This window comes from Thunnus thynnus, chromosome 7 (assembly GCF_963924715.1).
Source record: "Thunnus thynnus chromosome 7, fThuThy2.1, whole genome shotgun sequence".
Taxonomy (NCBI): domain Eukaryota; kingdom Metazoa; phylum Chordata; class Actinopteri; order Scombriformes; family Scombridae; genus Thunnus; species Thunnus thynnus.
In genome coordinates, this window is record NC_089523.1 from 20953520 (window position 1) to 20969502 (window position 15983).

Consider the following 15983-nt stretch of genomic DNA (forward strand, 5'->3'; position numbering starts at 1 on the left):
TCCTTTGGACCTGGTCTTCAGCTGTTAGTATACCAACTTGACTGCACCTCTGCCATTACCAAGGTGTTATGAATAGTCCTGTCATATCATTGAGCTGCTTGCAGAGGCTTTTAAGACAATGCAGCAGACGCCAACCTCCTTTAGTGTTCACCAGTGTGCACAGGATGTGCTTGACACTAATGTAAGGACACCCTCTAGCTGTGATTGTTTGATTTGAAACAAATGATTATTGCCAATTAAATCAGGAGCAGACAAAGAGAATGACTTTGTTAATATTATATTGAATACCCTTTGATACAAATTGATTTTTTTTTTTTTTTTGTTATCCAAAAATGACAGCTCTGTGGGATAAAACTAAATATCTGTCCCAGGATCATACAAATTAATAAGTGCTTTTTATTCGGCCACATTTATGTTAGCAGCTACATGATCCCATAGGTATCCAAGAATTGAGTTAAGCTAAAGGGATTTGCATTTTTATGAGCTTTGTGCAAGTTAAGTCCAATAGTCTGAGACTAAACCCTCTGATATGGATTAAAGAACAATAACATCTATATTATAGTACATGATTTTTAGTTGCCTGTAGGTTGGGCCAAAGGGTTAGGGTTAGGGCTTGGGGCTTGTTATGTTAGTGGTAAGATATGCCTTGATAATATTTCAAATTATGATAATCATTTGTTTCAGTGCATTAGAATTTCAGAGAAAAGTCATGGAAATACTCGTGAAAATCTGTGAGGATGTCAGCGCCATGAAGAAACATCCTGGGAATGCTGAAAGATGCGAAGACTCAAAGATTCCTGCACAGGGTTCAACAGTTGAGGCACTAAACCTCCTTGACAAATCCCTTGACTCCCTGGATGAAAAGCAGAAACTGGTGAGATCATACCTGTAGTAGGAATGTGAATCTCCATCACTGGGGCCGATGCGATACGCATCTTAATGCATTGCCAACAATTCATACATTAAAGATACATATGAAGCAACTACCAATGTGATACGATATGATTCACCCCTATTGTGATGCAGTGCAATTTGACACGATTTGATTCAACACAATGTGATTCAACGTGATATGATTCGATTCAATGCAATAGAATGATGCTATGCAATTCAATATGGTACAGTTTGATTTTATTTCATAAGCATACGGAAAATTATAAATCAACTAAAAATTTCCAGTTTTACTTTACCTATTTGTTTCTCTAGTAGTGCAACTCAGTAAGCATATTTATGCTGTTTCTTTTACAAGTCCTTTGTAGTGTATTGTTTTCTGTCTTCAGTTTACATGCATATGCTGCGTGAACCAATAGAGCATGAGTCTCACCCAGAACGTTTTGGCATCACACTACTTAGCTGTAGCATGCTAGCGCACTTGAGAAATCAATGTTAATATCAAATGTCTAAATAATAAAAGCATAGGGTCCCTACTAATAATTATATCTAAATAAATCTGATTTTACCGATGCAGATGTTAGAAAGGATTCATCGCAAGTCATCCAAAATTGTATCCAGAACACACCTTTTTTAATTGGGGCACTTGCATTGTGAACACTTATGCACCGATGTGAATCTCTCCATCCCTAACCTGTAGTCATAGCAACATAATGCAATTTTTCTCTAATGTGCAGTATTTCAATTCCAGTGTGACTTGCAACAGTCATGGGTATATACTGAACACTTTTTTTTTTTTTTTTTGGTTAAACAGAAATATTGTTCGTCTAATTTCAGATTAATGGCTTGTCCAAGGTGGGAGGAGTCCACTTGAAGGACAACGTGAAGAGAATGATCAAAAAGTAAGTTTTTTGTTTTTTTATCTCAGTGTCAATCAATAGAATGGGAATTGAGTAGAATTGACATTGTATAGCGGACTCAGTGGTTGCCACTGGGCCCACTGGCAGCCTTCTTCTGGGAACTGATGGAGTACCTTCATTGACATTTCCACTGTGACAAAACAGGCATCTTGCTTGGGATCTTCATCAGCTTATGTCATAAAACTATTATTGCCTTTTTTTTATTAATTAGACTTTAAAGGATAGTTTGGGTTTTTTAGACATGGGGTTGTATGAGTAACTTCTGGATAGATGTTATCTGGTGTAGATCACAGACAGCGAGCGCTCTGTTTAGAGAGCAGCAGTCCCTGGCAGTGGAGCCAAGCAGCAGCACAAGCGACACGCTGTTCATAATACAAGTAAATGATTGTGACATATAAATCCTTTCCCTTTCGTATCCACAGGTTGAATACAAATTGGGTCATGGCGAATTTCAACATGAAGGGTGGAGGGGGCAAGCTTGCCTTCCCAAAGCTCTGTCTCTTCACTGTTGTCACAGGTAAAAAGCATATATCCTCAGTGTTGATAGTGTCACCAGTAACCACGTAGCACAGTGAACAACCTGTGAGCAACCTGGCCGCTACCTGCAAGAAATGTCAGATTTTCAGTGCACTGTTTTTCATTGTTTTGTAGTGTAAAAATGCTGGATGGATGTCTTTTACATTCTTTTATGTCTTTAAAACAGAGAGCTGCTGGCATTCACATTTTGACAAGTTTACATTATTAATTTCTAGTTGATATTGTGGGTGTAAGTGATGTGCTATTGTGTGTAGCTTTGTATTTTGTATAATGTGTTCTGTGTTTTTAATTATAAGGGACTGCAGATGAAAATTGGCTTGAAGCTAAATCTGGTACAGCAGGGTCTTCAAAAATGCTCCAATAAAAGGTTATTTTGATAAAAATAAAGCCACCAAAAATTTCACTTTCATTGAGATTTTAAAGTTTAATTTTTCTATGTTCATGTCTTAAAATTAATACTTTTGGGTCTGTCTGACATTGGATCTTGATATCTGTCCAACCCTGATATGTCATCCATGTTTCTCAGTATGTTGATTTTTCATTTACAACAAAAATGTGGCTCTGTTAAAAGTTTGATGTCATGCCACCAACAACATCCATACTAACCAAATTTAAACATCTTTCTTTTAACGGGTAATGTTGAGTTTTTATAGATATTCAACCAAAATTCAATGTCTGTCCAACAGTAGAGGTTGATGTCAAACCAAGGTTGGGTTTTGACATCAACCTGATTTTCATTTTTATCTAAAATTCAACATCTGTCCAACGTCTCTGTGACGTTTAATTGATGTCCTGTGCCAGCTGAGAGGAGACAGAACACACAAAGATTTGCATCAGTTCATCTCAGCGAACAACAAGTAAACCTAATCTTTTATAGTTGAAGAAGGAACAAAGAAATTATCTGTGATTAGTCAAATCATACAAACTTATGGATTACAGCCAATGGCAAACAGCCACAAGATACATTTACATTCATATGTATGTTAACTAGGAGCCACATCACCTATAGACACAAATCAAGGAAGAGCCTCAATCCATGTATGGCCTTTAACCCCTCAACATTGCTTGTTTACTCTAAGACACAGAATAGTACCTTATTTGGGCCTAAGCCAGGATAGGAAGAGAGGGGTGTGGGCCTCCTAAGGCACATTCCCTCTCTCAGGAACATGCACACATTAGAAAAGGAGAAAAGTAATGATCATCCTAACACATCTCTGCACATCAAAATGATGAGACAGTATCTGCAGGAGTACATAAACAGAAAATACATTTAGTTTTTGTTACTATTCTTGTCTGGTATCAGTGCAGATAATTAATGTTTATCTTCCTGAGCTTTAGGATCACAAGGGCCTCGTCACCAAGACATTAGCAGACTTATACAAGGCTGTATTATTATACAGAAAATAAAGCTAGAAATTATGTTGATGTTAGGTGTATTTGTGAGAATAAATGGGAATCACCTCCTCTGCAGGCCTGGATGATGATGATCTTGGGTTTGTTCATCAGCGTGTAATTGTTTCACTTTTAAAACATGCTTTTCTCTACTACTCTAATAGTAATGCACCTTAAAGGAGCTTCTCTGCTATGTGCGTTTTGTGTGTGTCATAATTTACATACCCTCTTGTCACGTGCATGCTTTGTGATCTGTTGTAGAGCTTTGCATGTTTTTCTAAGAACACAAAGCTGCAGATAAGTGGTGGTGATAACTGATGATGAAAGAATAAAAAGCAGCGCTAAGAAGAAAACAGATTGTTAACAGAAATAAAGCTGTTACAAAGTTCATTTTCAAATGAATGTACGCTAAAAATGAAATATGATAACATTATAAGGAACAAAATTGAATATGAATTAAAGAGAGCATAGTTAAATTATTGCAAATGCGGGGAGAAGGCAGGAAAGGTGCTAGCTTCAAGACTTAAAAAGCAGATGACTAAAAATACCATATCTTGTATTAGATTACCAAATAACTCAACTACCACTGATCCAGATCAAATAAATAAAACCTTTACTAACGTTTATGAAAATCTCTACAAGTCTGACAGTGATGATGAACCCGATTCAACGCAGTAATTCTTAAATAATATTAATCTTCCCTGATTATTAGAGGAAGAAAAAATGCATTGGAACAGCCAATAACCATATTTGAAATAAATAAAGCCATTAACTCACTCATTTTCTGAAAATAAATCTCCAGGGCCTGATGGTTATAATCCAGAGTTCTTCCAACACTTTATTGAGGATCTATCCCCTCTATTTTTGCAGGCTTATCAAGCATCATTTGTGAATGGAAGTTTTCCACCCATGCTTAATTATTCCCACATAACTTTAAGTCATAAAAAAGATAAAGACCCTTTAATCTGTAACAACTGTAATCCAGTATCATTAGCAAATTTGGATAAAATCCTGGCAAAAATTCTTGGAGCAAGATTAGTTCATGTAATCAGAATGATGATACATACTGACCAAACTGGCTTCATGAAAAATTAACATTCATCTGATAATTTAAGGAAACTATTCAGTCATTTAATGCGCAAAAAAGGCTCCCTCATCCAGTAGCACTGTGTACTTTAGATGCTGAAAAGGCCTTTGATTGAATTGAATGGTCCTTTATGTTTAGTACCCTGCAGAAATATGGGTTTGGTAACAATTTTATGCAGTGGATTAGGATGATCTACTCAAAGCCCACGGCTTCAATAGGAACTAACAATGTAATTTCAGAACATTTCATTTTACATCAAGGAACAAAACAAGGATGTCCAGCTTCAGGACTTTTATTTAATCTAATCATTGAACCGTTAGCTGAGAAAATAAGATCTGAAAAGAATATTAAAGGCATAAAAATTGAAAGTCAAATATATCAAACATCACTGTATTGTGATGACCTCATCCTCTACCTAACAGATGTGGACTCCTAACTTTGTATATCAATCAGATTAATTGAATATGGCTCACTCCCAGGATACAAAGTAAACTGTATATTAATACAGAAATAACATATTTAGGATTAAGAATTACAACAAATAGCTATCAAACACAAGATATAAATCTCACACAAACATTTAATAAAACAAAATCAAATATAGATCGATGGTCAAATCTTCCCATATCTCTGTGGGGTTGAGTGAACATAATAAAGGTGAACATTCTTCCTAATGTCAATTACACTCTGAGGATGTTAGCTGTCACAATACAAAAAACCTGGTGTGAACATTTGCATAAAACAATCTCAACCTTTATTTGGCAAGATGTTCATACTTAAGGATATCTATAGATCATACAAAAAAGGTGGAATACAGCAACCCAACTTCTTTCACTTTTACATATCCTTTGATTGTCAGTAAGTCAGTGACTTTGATCCTTCTGTAAGCAAAGATTGGAAATACATAGAAGAAAATATGTTTCGAAGCTTAAACATTGACACAAAATGTGCATAATTTATGAAAATATTTCCAAAGGAAGTAATGCAAAGCCCAATCAAAGCGCCATTTAACATCCTGAAATCACATACAAAGATCATTGAATAAAACACAGATACTTCAATAACTCAACCGTGGCAAGATGAAATATAACAGTAAACAAAAAGGTTATAAGATGGAATAAATGGAAAGATATTGGAATAACTAAACTTTATCACATATTTTCTAACAACTGTTTTAAAACTTTTAATGAATTATTCAAGGAACCTAGTATCCCAAAAACTGAATACTTAAATCACATCACTCTATGGCATACTATTAAAAAGAATATTCCCACTGACAAATTGAACACTGACACAATCAAATTTGAAAATATACTTTTTAACCACAGCTTGTCCAATATTAAATGAAAGTGCCAATGATCAATTCTTCAAAAGAAAGTCAACTTGAATAAACAACCTGTTGAATCAAGGAATACAAACTGATAAAACTCTTCAATTCAGAAAGCATTGCAAGAATAATTGAATGAATAAATGAATTTGAATGAATGAAACATGGCTACAAAGTCTGTGTTGGATCCTGTCTCAGAGGCCTGGAAAGAGGTAGAAGCGCTTTGGGAGAGTGCATCTGTCTTTAGTAGGCATCTGCTTTTTGGTCGCAGAAGGGAAGTCCTCTTCAAAGCGTTGCATGACCTGTGAGGTTGAAACAAACAGTGTATGACATTAAACAAGGCAAATAAAACAAGAACATCATTACTGCTTGCTCTTTGGTCTTGTTGCCTCACAGCTGATATTACTTTCCGCTAGATAGATCGTATCCTATTATATACGAAAATTTTACACCCAGAAGAGAGTTTACACTTGCAAAACTTACTTTTCTGAAAAGTTCCTCAATGTCCTCCTTATGCGCAAAGGTGTTCAGTACCTCAAAAATAAACTTGATGAGAAAAGATCCATGGTCTCTATTTCTATATGAGACAGTATCTGCAGGAAAAACATACAGACAGTTTTTATTACATAAGGTAACTACTCTTAGCTGTTATCAATGCTGATTATTGATGTTTATGTTCCTGAGCTTTAAAATAAGATCTGATAACATTTCAGACAGACTCACCAGGGGTGCAAGAAAGAAAACGTATGAAGTCTTTTTCTTTGTGTGCATGGTGCAAAGCATCCTCCTCGATGTCTTCTACACCAGCAGACAGGGATAGATCTGGCTGTTGCACATCATCACAAACCACAGCTGCTTCTGCACTATCACTTACAAGCACAGCTCCATCTTTTCCTGCAATACATGTGACATACTTTAAATACAGATCACAAGGGCCTTGTCACTTAAAGCAACAACCAAGACATTAGCAGACTTATACAAAGCTATATTATTATACAAAAAATAAAGCTATTAAATGTAGGTCCTAAAAAAAAACATGTTGATGTTTGGTGTATCTGTGAGAACAGATGAAAATCACCTCCTCTGCAGGCCTGGATGATGATGATCTTGGGTTTGTTCAGCAGTGCTGGACATTTCTGTGTGTCCAAGTATTTGCAAATGTTATCAATGGGGAATTCGTCTGGTTCCTCGTCTTTATGGTTGACACCGAGGACAGCTCCCAGTTTCCCGTGAGACATGATAATCACAAACACGCTGTCTGTCTCTTTGAGTTTTGGATGTTTGGAGAACTTAATTACAGCATCATCAATCTCCTGCGAGAACACATAAAAATCAGATACCAGTTACTGTATCGCTCAATCAACCAGACAAAATAATACTTTTAATTTACACTAACATGAGAAAATGTGTGTTTTTTTTTTAATCAAAAGTACCTTTCCAGTGAGGTTTGTGTGTTTCACCACCTCGTATCTCAGCGCTTTAAGTTGTTTCTCCATGTTCTGCTCGTCTTTCTCTGCTCCATTTCTATTTAACTTCTCATCAGTAAACTTTATGTTAGTGATTAGCAGGGCGACGCGACTCATAATGGAATTTTTGGTCACAGGGTAAATCTGAAAAATGGAAATTTAAAGTCACACAAAGTGACACAAAAATGTATTATGATAATTTACAGGAAAAATGTCATGTACATAGTAGACTTTAATTTTGAAAATTAAGTTCAAAGAAAACCATTTTATTTCTTGATAAATGATGCACAAGAAACCGACTTGGTTAATTTTGCATCAGAACTGCATTTTTCCATAATGTTTCCACTACTGGCAAATCACTGAAGGTAAATCTGTCAGTTAAGACCATGTGACATATTTGATAATGCTTTAATGAATGACTAACACTTTTATCATTCTGTTTTTCCCTCCAGAATGCTTCGGTTGTTGGGATGAGTGTCGGTGACCAGTCCTGCACCGTCTGGGGCTCTGCAGCTGTGAAGGGCAAAACACAACATCACTGTTCAAAATGAAGTTCTTCTACTTGTGTACTACACCTATGAAATATGTCAGCTCACCTAGTTGAGCAGGTTGACCAGAAGACAGACCCAGTGTTTTGTGAAGTGCACGATCTCTGTGTTGAAGCTGAGCAATCATCTTCCTGCTGGCTTCATCTCCTTTCTTCCTCACTAAGTCAATGAGGCAGCGTGCCTGGTCTGCTCTGGATGAGTTCTCCTCAAGTACTGAGTCTTTCTCCCCGTCATTCATGAAACTATCCTCTAAAAGGTCATCCAGGAGCTGCTTAATAACTTCTTTGCTCACCTTCTCCACAAACTTAGTCCTCACCTTGCGAAGCTCCTCGTCTAGGAGAAGGAATATAAAGCAAAAAAAAAAAAAAAATTACACATTTCAAAATTTTGTCTGAGGTGGTTTCAAAGAAGGTGCTAATACTGAATCAGATATAACATTAGAAATATAATATCATGCTGATTTTTTTTCTTTTATTTAGGGATTGTGGTCAGGTGAAGCCATTTATTTTTACATAATTCTGTGTGCCCTTTTTAAATCACAATGATAACTGAAATCACCCAAATGGCTCTGATCAAAAGTTTACATACCCTTGAATGTTTGACCTGATAATACACACACAAACTGACACACACAGGTTTAAATAGCTATGAAGGGTAAGCTTCCACATGTGTGACTTGTTTGATTGTAATTAGTGTCCTTGTATAAATAGTCAATGAGTTTTCTTGAGAGTTGAACTTTATAAATTAGGAAGAGGATATAAAAAGATATCCAAAGATATGAAAATGCCAATCAGTAGTGTTCAAGCTCTGATAAAGAAGTGAAAAATTAGGTGTTCTGCTGATACCAAGCCACGGTCAGTTAGACCACCAAAGATTTAAGCCACAAATGGCAGGAAAATTGTTCGAGTTGCAAAGAAAAACCCACATGTAACTTCAGCTGAAATAAAGACTTCTGTAAAAAACGTGGTGAGGCTGTTTCGAGATGCACAATAAGGACGTATTTGAACAAAAATGGGTTGCACGAGTTGCCAGAAAAAAAGACGTTCCTGCGCCAACGAAAACAAAACGGCCTGCTTGCAATATACCAAAAAGCGCCAAGACAAGCCTCAATTTAGAGTGATGAGTCCAAAATTTAACTTTATGGTCACAACCATAAACACTATGAATGGTACACATCTTACAAAGTCTGCCAGGGTATGTAAACCTATTACCACAACTGTGTACATACTGTATACACAAATATGCATTAGACCTATATTGCACATAAGTGATAAATCGGTGAATTAGTGTATTGCACATAAGTGGTATGTGAATATATGTGGATATATGAGTGCTGCATTACTGAGCCCCTATATACTTTATGTATATATGTGTTTTCAAACACACTGTAATAAACTATGAGTACTTCCTTTTCGTATTGCGAGAGGGGGTTTGACGGTGGTTTGTGCCCTTCCTCCTCACACAGTGTGGAAAAGAAGCGTCCAAAGAATTTCACATCATAAATCATTAGACTATAAGTGATATCTATTCATGTCCGCCCTTCTTTCATAAGAAATTCTTTAATAAAAACTTTACAGGCTGACCTACGCTCTTTGGACATTTCAGCTCCATAAACTCGTGTTTAATGTTTGCCACCTTTCTCTGAACAAACACTTGAAATGACAACCGTGAGGCGGATATGAATATAACAGATAACATATCACAGTTGTCATTTCAACAGATCTTTCTCTTATACACTGAGCTGTTCATCGAAATTTCGAAAAACAAAAAGGTAGCATCATATTATTTTTTTTTCTTTTTGCAACCAAACAAAACGGGGCGGGCATAAACGATCAGCAAAGTGAAACTAATAGTCTAGGTGGCACATACAACAAAATTCAGGCTCATCAAGACTTTTCTTTGACAGACATTCGTTGTAAAACTGAGAAAGTTTAAGAAATATTATCTCCAACCCCTATCCTCCTCACCGCCTCCATAACACACAGTAAACACACGATAAATACAGTTTATGCAGGTTTTTGTCTAATCGATTTCGCATTGCCGCCAACTTTCAAGTCATGTTACTTGCAAAGTGCATTTATGCCGAGAACTCTTACCTGCCATGGCTCAAGTCTTGGATCACAGGATTATTTAAATTGAGGTCTGCAAAGTGCACATGAAAACTCTCCAGCTCCCTGTAGACTGATAGGTGTGTGATAGGCACTGGGTGTATATGGTAGCCTGTGTTTCCTGTTTTACGTCAAGTAACGTGACCTACTTAAAGTAATCAGTACAACAGGCTACTATTAAAGGTTTTATTAATGAAAATGACATATGTGTGGCTGAAGAAAAGAAGAGAACAATTTTTCCAAATGATGAAGCGTATACTGGACATTTTGGTGTTAGCTGATATTAAACACGTTTTAAAATATTGAGACCCTGACATAGGCTAAATCCCATGCTTAATAATTATTAATCATTAAACCAGAGGCTTTAGATAAAATCTCATAGGTTGTGAAAGGCAACCTTTGCCTGGAAATGGAAAATTACTTCCTCTAACTTTTACACAGCAAAAAACATGACACTCCCAACAAGAATGTTAGAGTTTCACAGTGAAACTGAAATAACTGAAAAATACTGTATTTGCCAATAAGTACACACGTTTGTTTTTTTCCCATTGAAGCTAGATGAATGAAGCCTGATGAACCCAATCAGTTAAACAAACTCCAAACATGCCTTAACGACATAAAGACCTGGATGACCTGCAATTTTCTACTACTAAATTCAGATAAAACTGAAGTTATTGTGCTTGGCCCTAAACACCTTAGAAACACATTATCTAATGATAAAGCTACTCTGGATGGCATTACCCTGGCCTCCAGCACCACCGTAAGGAATCTGGGAGTTATCTTTGATCAAGGACTGCCTTTTTTTCACTTACGTAATATCACAAAAATCAGGCACATCCTGTCCCTAAAAGATGCAGAAAAACTAGTTCACGCATTTGTTACTTCTAGGCTGGATTATTGCAATTCCTTATTATCAGGCTGCCCTAACAAGTCTCTAAAGACTCTCCAGCTGGTCCAGAATGCAGCTGCACGTGTATTGACTAAAACTAGAAAAAGAGACCACATTTCTCCCATTTTAGCTTCGCTACATTGGCTTCCTGTAAAATCTAGAATAGAATTTAAAATCCTTCTCCTAACTTACAAAGCCCTTAATGGTCAGGCACCATCATCTCTTGAAGAGCTCATAATACCGTATTATCCCACTAGAACACTGCGCTCCCAGTATGCAGGCTTACTGGTGGTCCCTACAGTCTTTAAAAGTAGAATGGGAGGCAGAGCCTTCAGCTATCAGGCTCCTCTTCTATGGAACCATCTACCGGATTCAGTCCGGGGTGCAGACACCCTCTCTATGTTTAAGAGTAGGCTTAAAACTTTCCTTTTTGATAAAGCTTATAGTTAGGGCCGACCAGGCTCGCCTTGGATCAGCCCTTAGTTATGCTGCTATAGGCCTAGACTGCTGGGGGACTTCCCATGATGCACTGAGCTCCTCTCTTCTCCTCCTCCTCTCCATCTGTATGCATTCATGTAACATCAATGCATGGCCCTAACTTTGCTTCTTCCCCAGAGTTTTTTGTGCTTTCTCATCTCACAGGAAAAGCTGAGTCCCGGGCCGAACCTTCGCGGTCCTTCACAGTCCTGATGGCATCCTTCCCTGGCTATTGCTGCTTGTGCTTATTGTTGTTGTTGTGATTGTTTTTCTTCTGTCCCCCCTCCCCCTTTCCCTCTCTCAACCCAACCGGTCAAAGCAGATGGCCGCCCACCAAGAGCCGGGGTCTGCTTGAGGTTTCTACCCGTTAAAGGGGAGTTTTTCCTTACCGCTGTCGCCAAGTGCTTGCTCATGGGGGAATTGTTGGGTCTCTGTAAATTAAAGAGTACGGTCTTGACCTGCTCTATGTGAAAAGTGCCTTGAGATGACTTCTGTTGTGATATGGCGCTATATAAATAAAAATTGATTGATTGATTGATGATGATCTTATTGCAAACAGACTGTATAGTAAATGACAGGAATCATCCATATATGACCATTATGCAAATATAAATACAAATGCATTTGGACTACATTCAGTATAATTAAGGACTCCCTACAAGTGGTTGTAATTAAGTCACTTTACTTAATCTTTATAGATATTTCTCCATCTAGCAAAAATAAATCAATATTTTTTCTTTTTGAAACATTTCACGACTGTGAAATTTCATACCCACAAAACATTTTTATATTTCATAACTTGGACTTCTCCCTGGAAAATACAAGGTGAAAAGATCTGCTGCTGGTGAAGAACAAAATGTAGACTTCTGCCGGCCAACAAGGTTTTATTTTCTTTGCAAAGAAAAGGTCATGGTTTTTAAAAAATGAGTAGTGTACAGTACTCAGTGTAACTGAATCTACTAGACTTCTTTGTTACTCTCTGCTCTCTAAAACTAAACAAGATGAAAAGTATCATGATATATCTCTGAAACCAATCCAACACTTGCTGAAAACATTAGTATAGTGTAATATATGCATAGAGTTTGTATCCAAGACATCAAGTATGAACATATATCCTATATCTTCATTTTCCCTGTCCACAACGCATCAGCAGGATGAATGGCAAGTTCTGCTCCTCCTGAGACACTGTGGATGGAAACAGCAAAACACAAAGTCACTGCAACAGATTACTGTGTATGTATTTAAGATATGTATTTCTCTGTTTCTCTCTGTTCTCGAAGCTACAGTACAATATAGGGTGTCACACTTAAAGGATAGGGCTGGTGATATTCAGTATTATTATTGTTTTCAATAAAATCCCATGAAAAGATGGAAAAACAACAATGAACCTCAATTGTTGAACAAAAACAATAAAAAACACATGAGTAAGCCCTGCTGCTGCACTGGCTCACATGTTTTTTCATTACAGTTAACATGGACACTATAGTTTATACCATCCTGCTGCTGTAAATACTCACTAACACACCAAATGTGTAGTAATCCGCAGCTGAAAATAGTCCCCCAACAAATACACTATTTACTCCTGTTTGAGTGACGTTTGCTAAAAATGACAGTGCCCAGCTGTTAAAGGAAATTACTGAGCCTTTTGGGGAAATGAAACTATATGCTTGATACCCCTTTTTTTTAAGGTTTTGGTCTTCAGTAAGAACTAATCTGCTTGGGGCTGAATGCTACAAACAAGTTAGTACATGTCAGGAAACAGAATGTATTAAGAGACAGACTACAGCATTGTTGGTTTTGGTCTTTTCATGGGATTTGTTGACAATAAGAGAAATATCAAATAAAGCCAAATTTATTATTTGAACAAAAATAGGATAAATGTATTCAATACAGTTATTGTCACTGTGATTACTGTTCAAAACAATATACTTCTCTATGTACTGTATGTAACATAGCTCTGAACATAACAGTGTCAAGGTACAATATTAATTTGTGACAACACTTGCATAAAAGTGGGGCAAAGGTCTCCCTAGCTCATTAATGTTTAGCAACTCCTGTGAAATATGTCAGCTCACCTGGTTAAACAGGTGGATCAGGGCAGGCCCAGGGTTCTGTGAAGTGCAGGATCTCTGCCTTTAAGGTGAACAATCAACTTCCAGCTGGCTTCATCTCCTTTCTTCTTCACCGTGTCAATGAGACAGCGTGCCTTGTCTGCCTTGCTCAAGTTCTCCTCAAGTATTGAGTCTTTCTCCCCATCATTCAAGATACCATCTTCTAAAAGGTCATCCAGGAGCTGCTTAATAAGTTCTTTGTTCGCCCCCTCCACAAATCTAACCCGTACCCTGGCGAGCTGGTCTAGAAAAAAAATGATGGAGAAAAAAAACTCAAAATTTGGTTTCTGAAGGTGGTATAAGATCCTAAAAATGAATATGACAGTAAAATATTTACAAAAGGTGTCTGCAGATCTACATTTGAAACTCAAAATATGATTTGAAATGAATATATGATGTGAAAAATATAAACATATTTCTCAAATGTTTTCCACATGGTTAAGTTAAACTGTAATGGTAGATAATGGGTGAGCGGTGGAAGAAGTACTCAAATCCTTAACTAATGTGCTTAAGTTACAAATACCCTCTTATAAAAAAATACTCCATTACAAGTAAAAAGTATTGCATTCACAATTTTAGTTCAGAAGTTTCAGAGAGCTATATCATAACCTATGATATATTATTGGATTACTATTAGTGATGCATCAGTATGTAAGCAGCATTTTAACATCATAACGGGTCAAGTTACTTTATGTACTATTGGGTTTTTTAAACTATAATAAAAACGGATCATTGTTTTGTATTAAAATCCTAATCTGCAGATTAACTAGTAATAATAGTTGTGGAATAAATGTATTTTAGTAAAAGATACAATATTTACATCTGAATTGTAGGTGGAATAGAACTATAATGTTGCATAACAGGGAAATACTCAGTTAAAAGTACCTCAAATTGCACGTAAATCGGATGTACAGTACTTTACACTACTGCAATCAATGTAACCCGTAAAGGTAAAGTGTGTCTGTGTTTTGGGTCATTGTGTGTCTTCCTATGGTGGTTATGAAACCTATATGACATGTAGTTTTCCTAGAGGCGAAAATTAATGTGTCTATAATAGTATGAATTTATATTTTTTTATATACGGGTTTCTCAGTCAGGGGAAATAAGTCAGTGAAACCATTCATTTCATCTAATCTCTTATGTATGGTCATAGTTTTTGCCACCTAATCTTAAAGAAGTTCTTGACCTAAAAGTTCTTGACCTAAAAACATCACAAGTGGCTTTCAAAGTTGTGGGATTCTTATGGCTAAAGCTTGTTTATGCATCTTTATGGAGGAATGCATACCCTGGGCTTTCAGTGTCACTTTTTCTTTCTAAAAGAAAAAGAGCACTCGGCTAGTTTAAAATAAGGCGGATGCAACCGTCTGTCGTGCGTAATGTAATTTGGATACGCCCACGCAGCAGCTCAAAGCTGCACTTAACTTTGCGCAAACTTTACTTGTAACTCTCGATATAGCTCATATTAGCGTCACACAAAGGAAATACTAAAAATCTAGCCTCCTTTGCAGACTCCCTACTTGTAGATCTGACCGTCTGTATCAAACTACCGCCGACTTTATCTTGAGTTATACGCACATACACAATTGCATGAAAAATACATTTATACCACAAATCATCTTACCCGCCATTGCTCATGAAACTCGTATCACAGAGTCGTGCCGCTTAAAGCCAAACGAGTTTTACTGTAACACTGTCCTTCCCGCTTGTACTGTAGTGACGTATGCGTAAAGTTTTGGAGATGTCGCGTCATGGATTATTAGTTTCGGGGTGGAGTCATCATGCTTTCCGTGAATCCTTTTACTTCTTCACTACGCCAATGAGACAGGGCTCTCTTTACCTCTGTGTTGTTTTTTCTTGAAGTCTCAGTAGTAAAGAGTCAAGCAGGGTCGAGCATTGTGCTTTTGTGTAATTTTGAGGCTACTTCACTTAAATACATTTCCATTCTCTGCTACATTATGCTTTTATTATTATTTGCCTCCAAAAAGTAGTGGAGTAAAACTTCATTTATACAGCACATTTCATACAGAAAGATGTAATACAATGTGCTTCACAAAACCATGAAAAACACAACAACAAATGCAATGCTGTACTTTTTACTCCCTGTTTATCTGCATCAGTAGTAAGGATCCAACAATGTAATATGGAAAAAGAAGATAACTCCAGGAGTCACTCTGCTGCATAACATTTAATATATTAAGTACATTTTTCTCATGATGCCTCTGAACGTCTT

At 36.8% G+C, this 15983-nt stretch overlaps 1 protein-coding gene and 1 long non-coding RNA gene across 4 annotated transcripts in view; one reads left to right on the forward strand and one right to left on the reverse strand.

Moving 5' to 3' along the window:
- On the forward strand, positions 1–2322 carry LOC137186739 (uncharacterized). The gene is made up of 3 exons (XR_010929094.1): positions 1–874; positions 1729–1793; positions 2234–2322. It is a non-coding gene; the product is annotated as an uncharacterized lncRNA (long non-coding RNA).
- A 2781-nt stretch (positions 2323–5103) lies between these two features.
- The window catches only part of LOC137186186 (caspase a-like), a 198079-nt gene continuing 187199 nt past the window's right edge, over positions 5104–15983 (reverse strand). Inside the window, exons 2-9 of one of the 3 annotated variants that reach the window (XM_067594897.1) lie at positions 15375–15443; positions 8217–8501; positions 8045–8133; positions 7588–7764; positions 7233–7467; positions 6878–7048; positions 6638–6747; positions 5104–6456 (exon numbers count right to left, since the gene is read on the reverse strand). In XM_067594897.1, the coding sequence (XP_067450998.1) occupies positions 6349–6456; positions 6638–6747; positions 6878–7048; positions 7233–7467; positions 7588–7764; positions 8045–8133; positions 8217–8501; positions 15375–15381 (1182 nt within the window). In that variant the 5' untranslated portion in view covers positions 15382–15443 and the 3' untranslated portion in view covers positions 5104–6348. Of the gene's footprint in view, positions 6457–6637; positions 6748–6877; positions 7049–7232; positions 7468–7587; positions 7765–8044; positions 8134–8216; positions 8502–10264; positions 11141–15374; positions 15563–15983 lie in introns of those variants that run through there. The other 2 variants (XM_067594896.1, XM_067594895.1) reach the window with 2 other exon arrangements.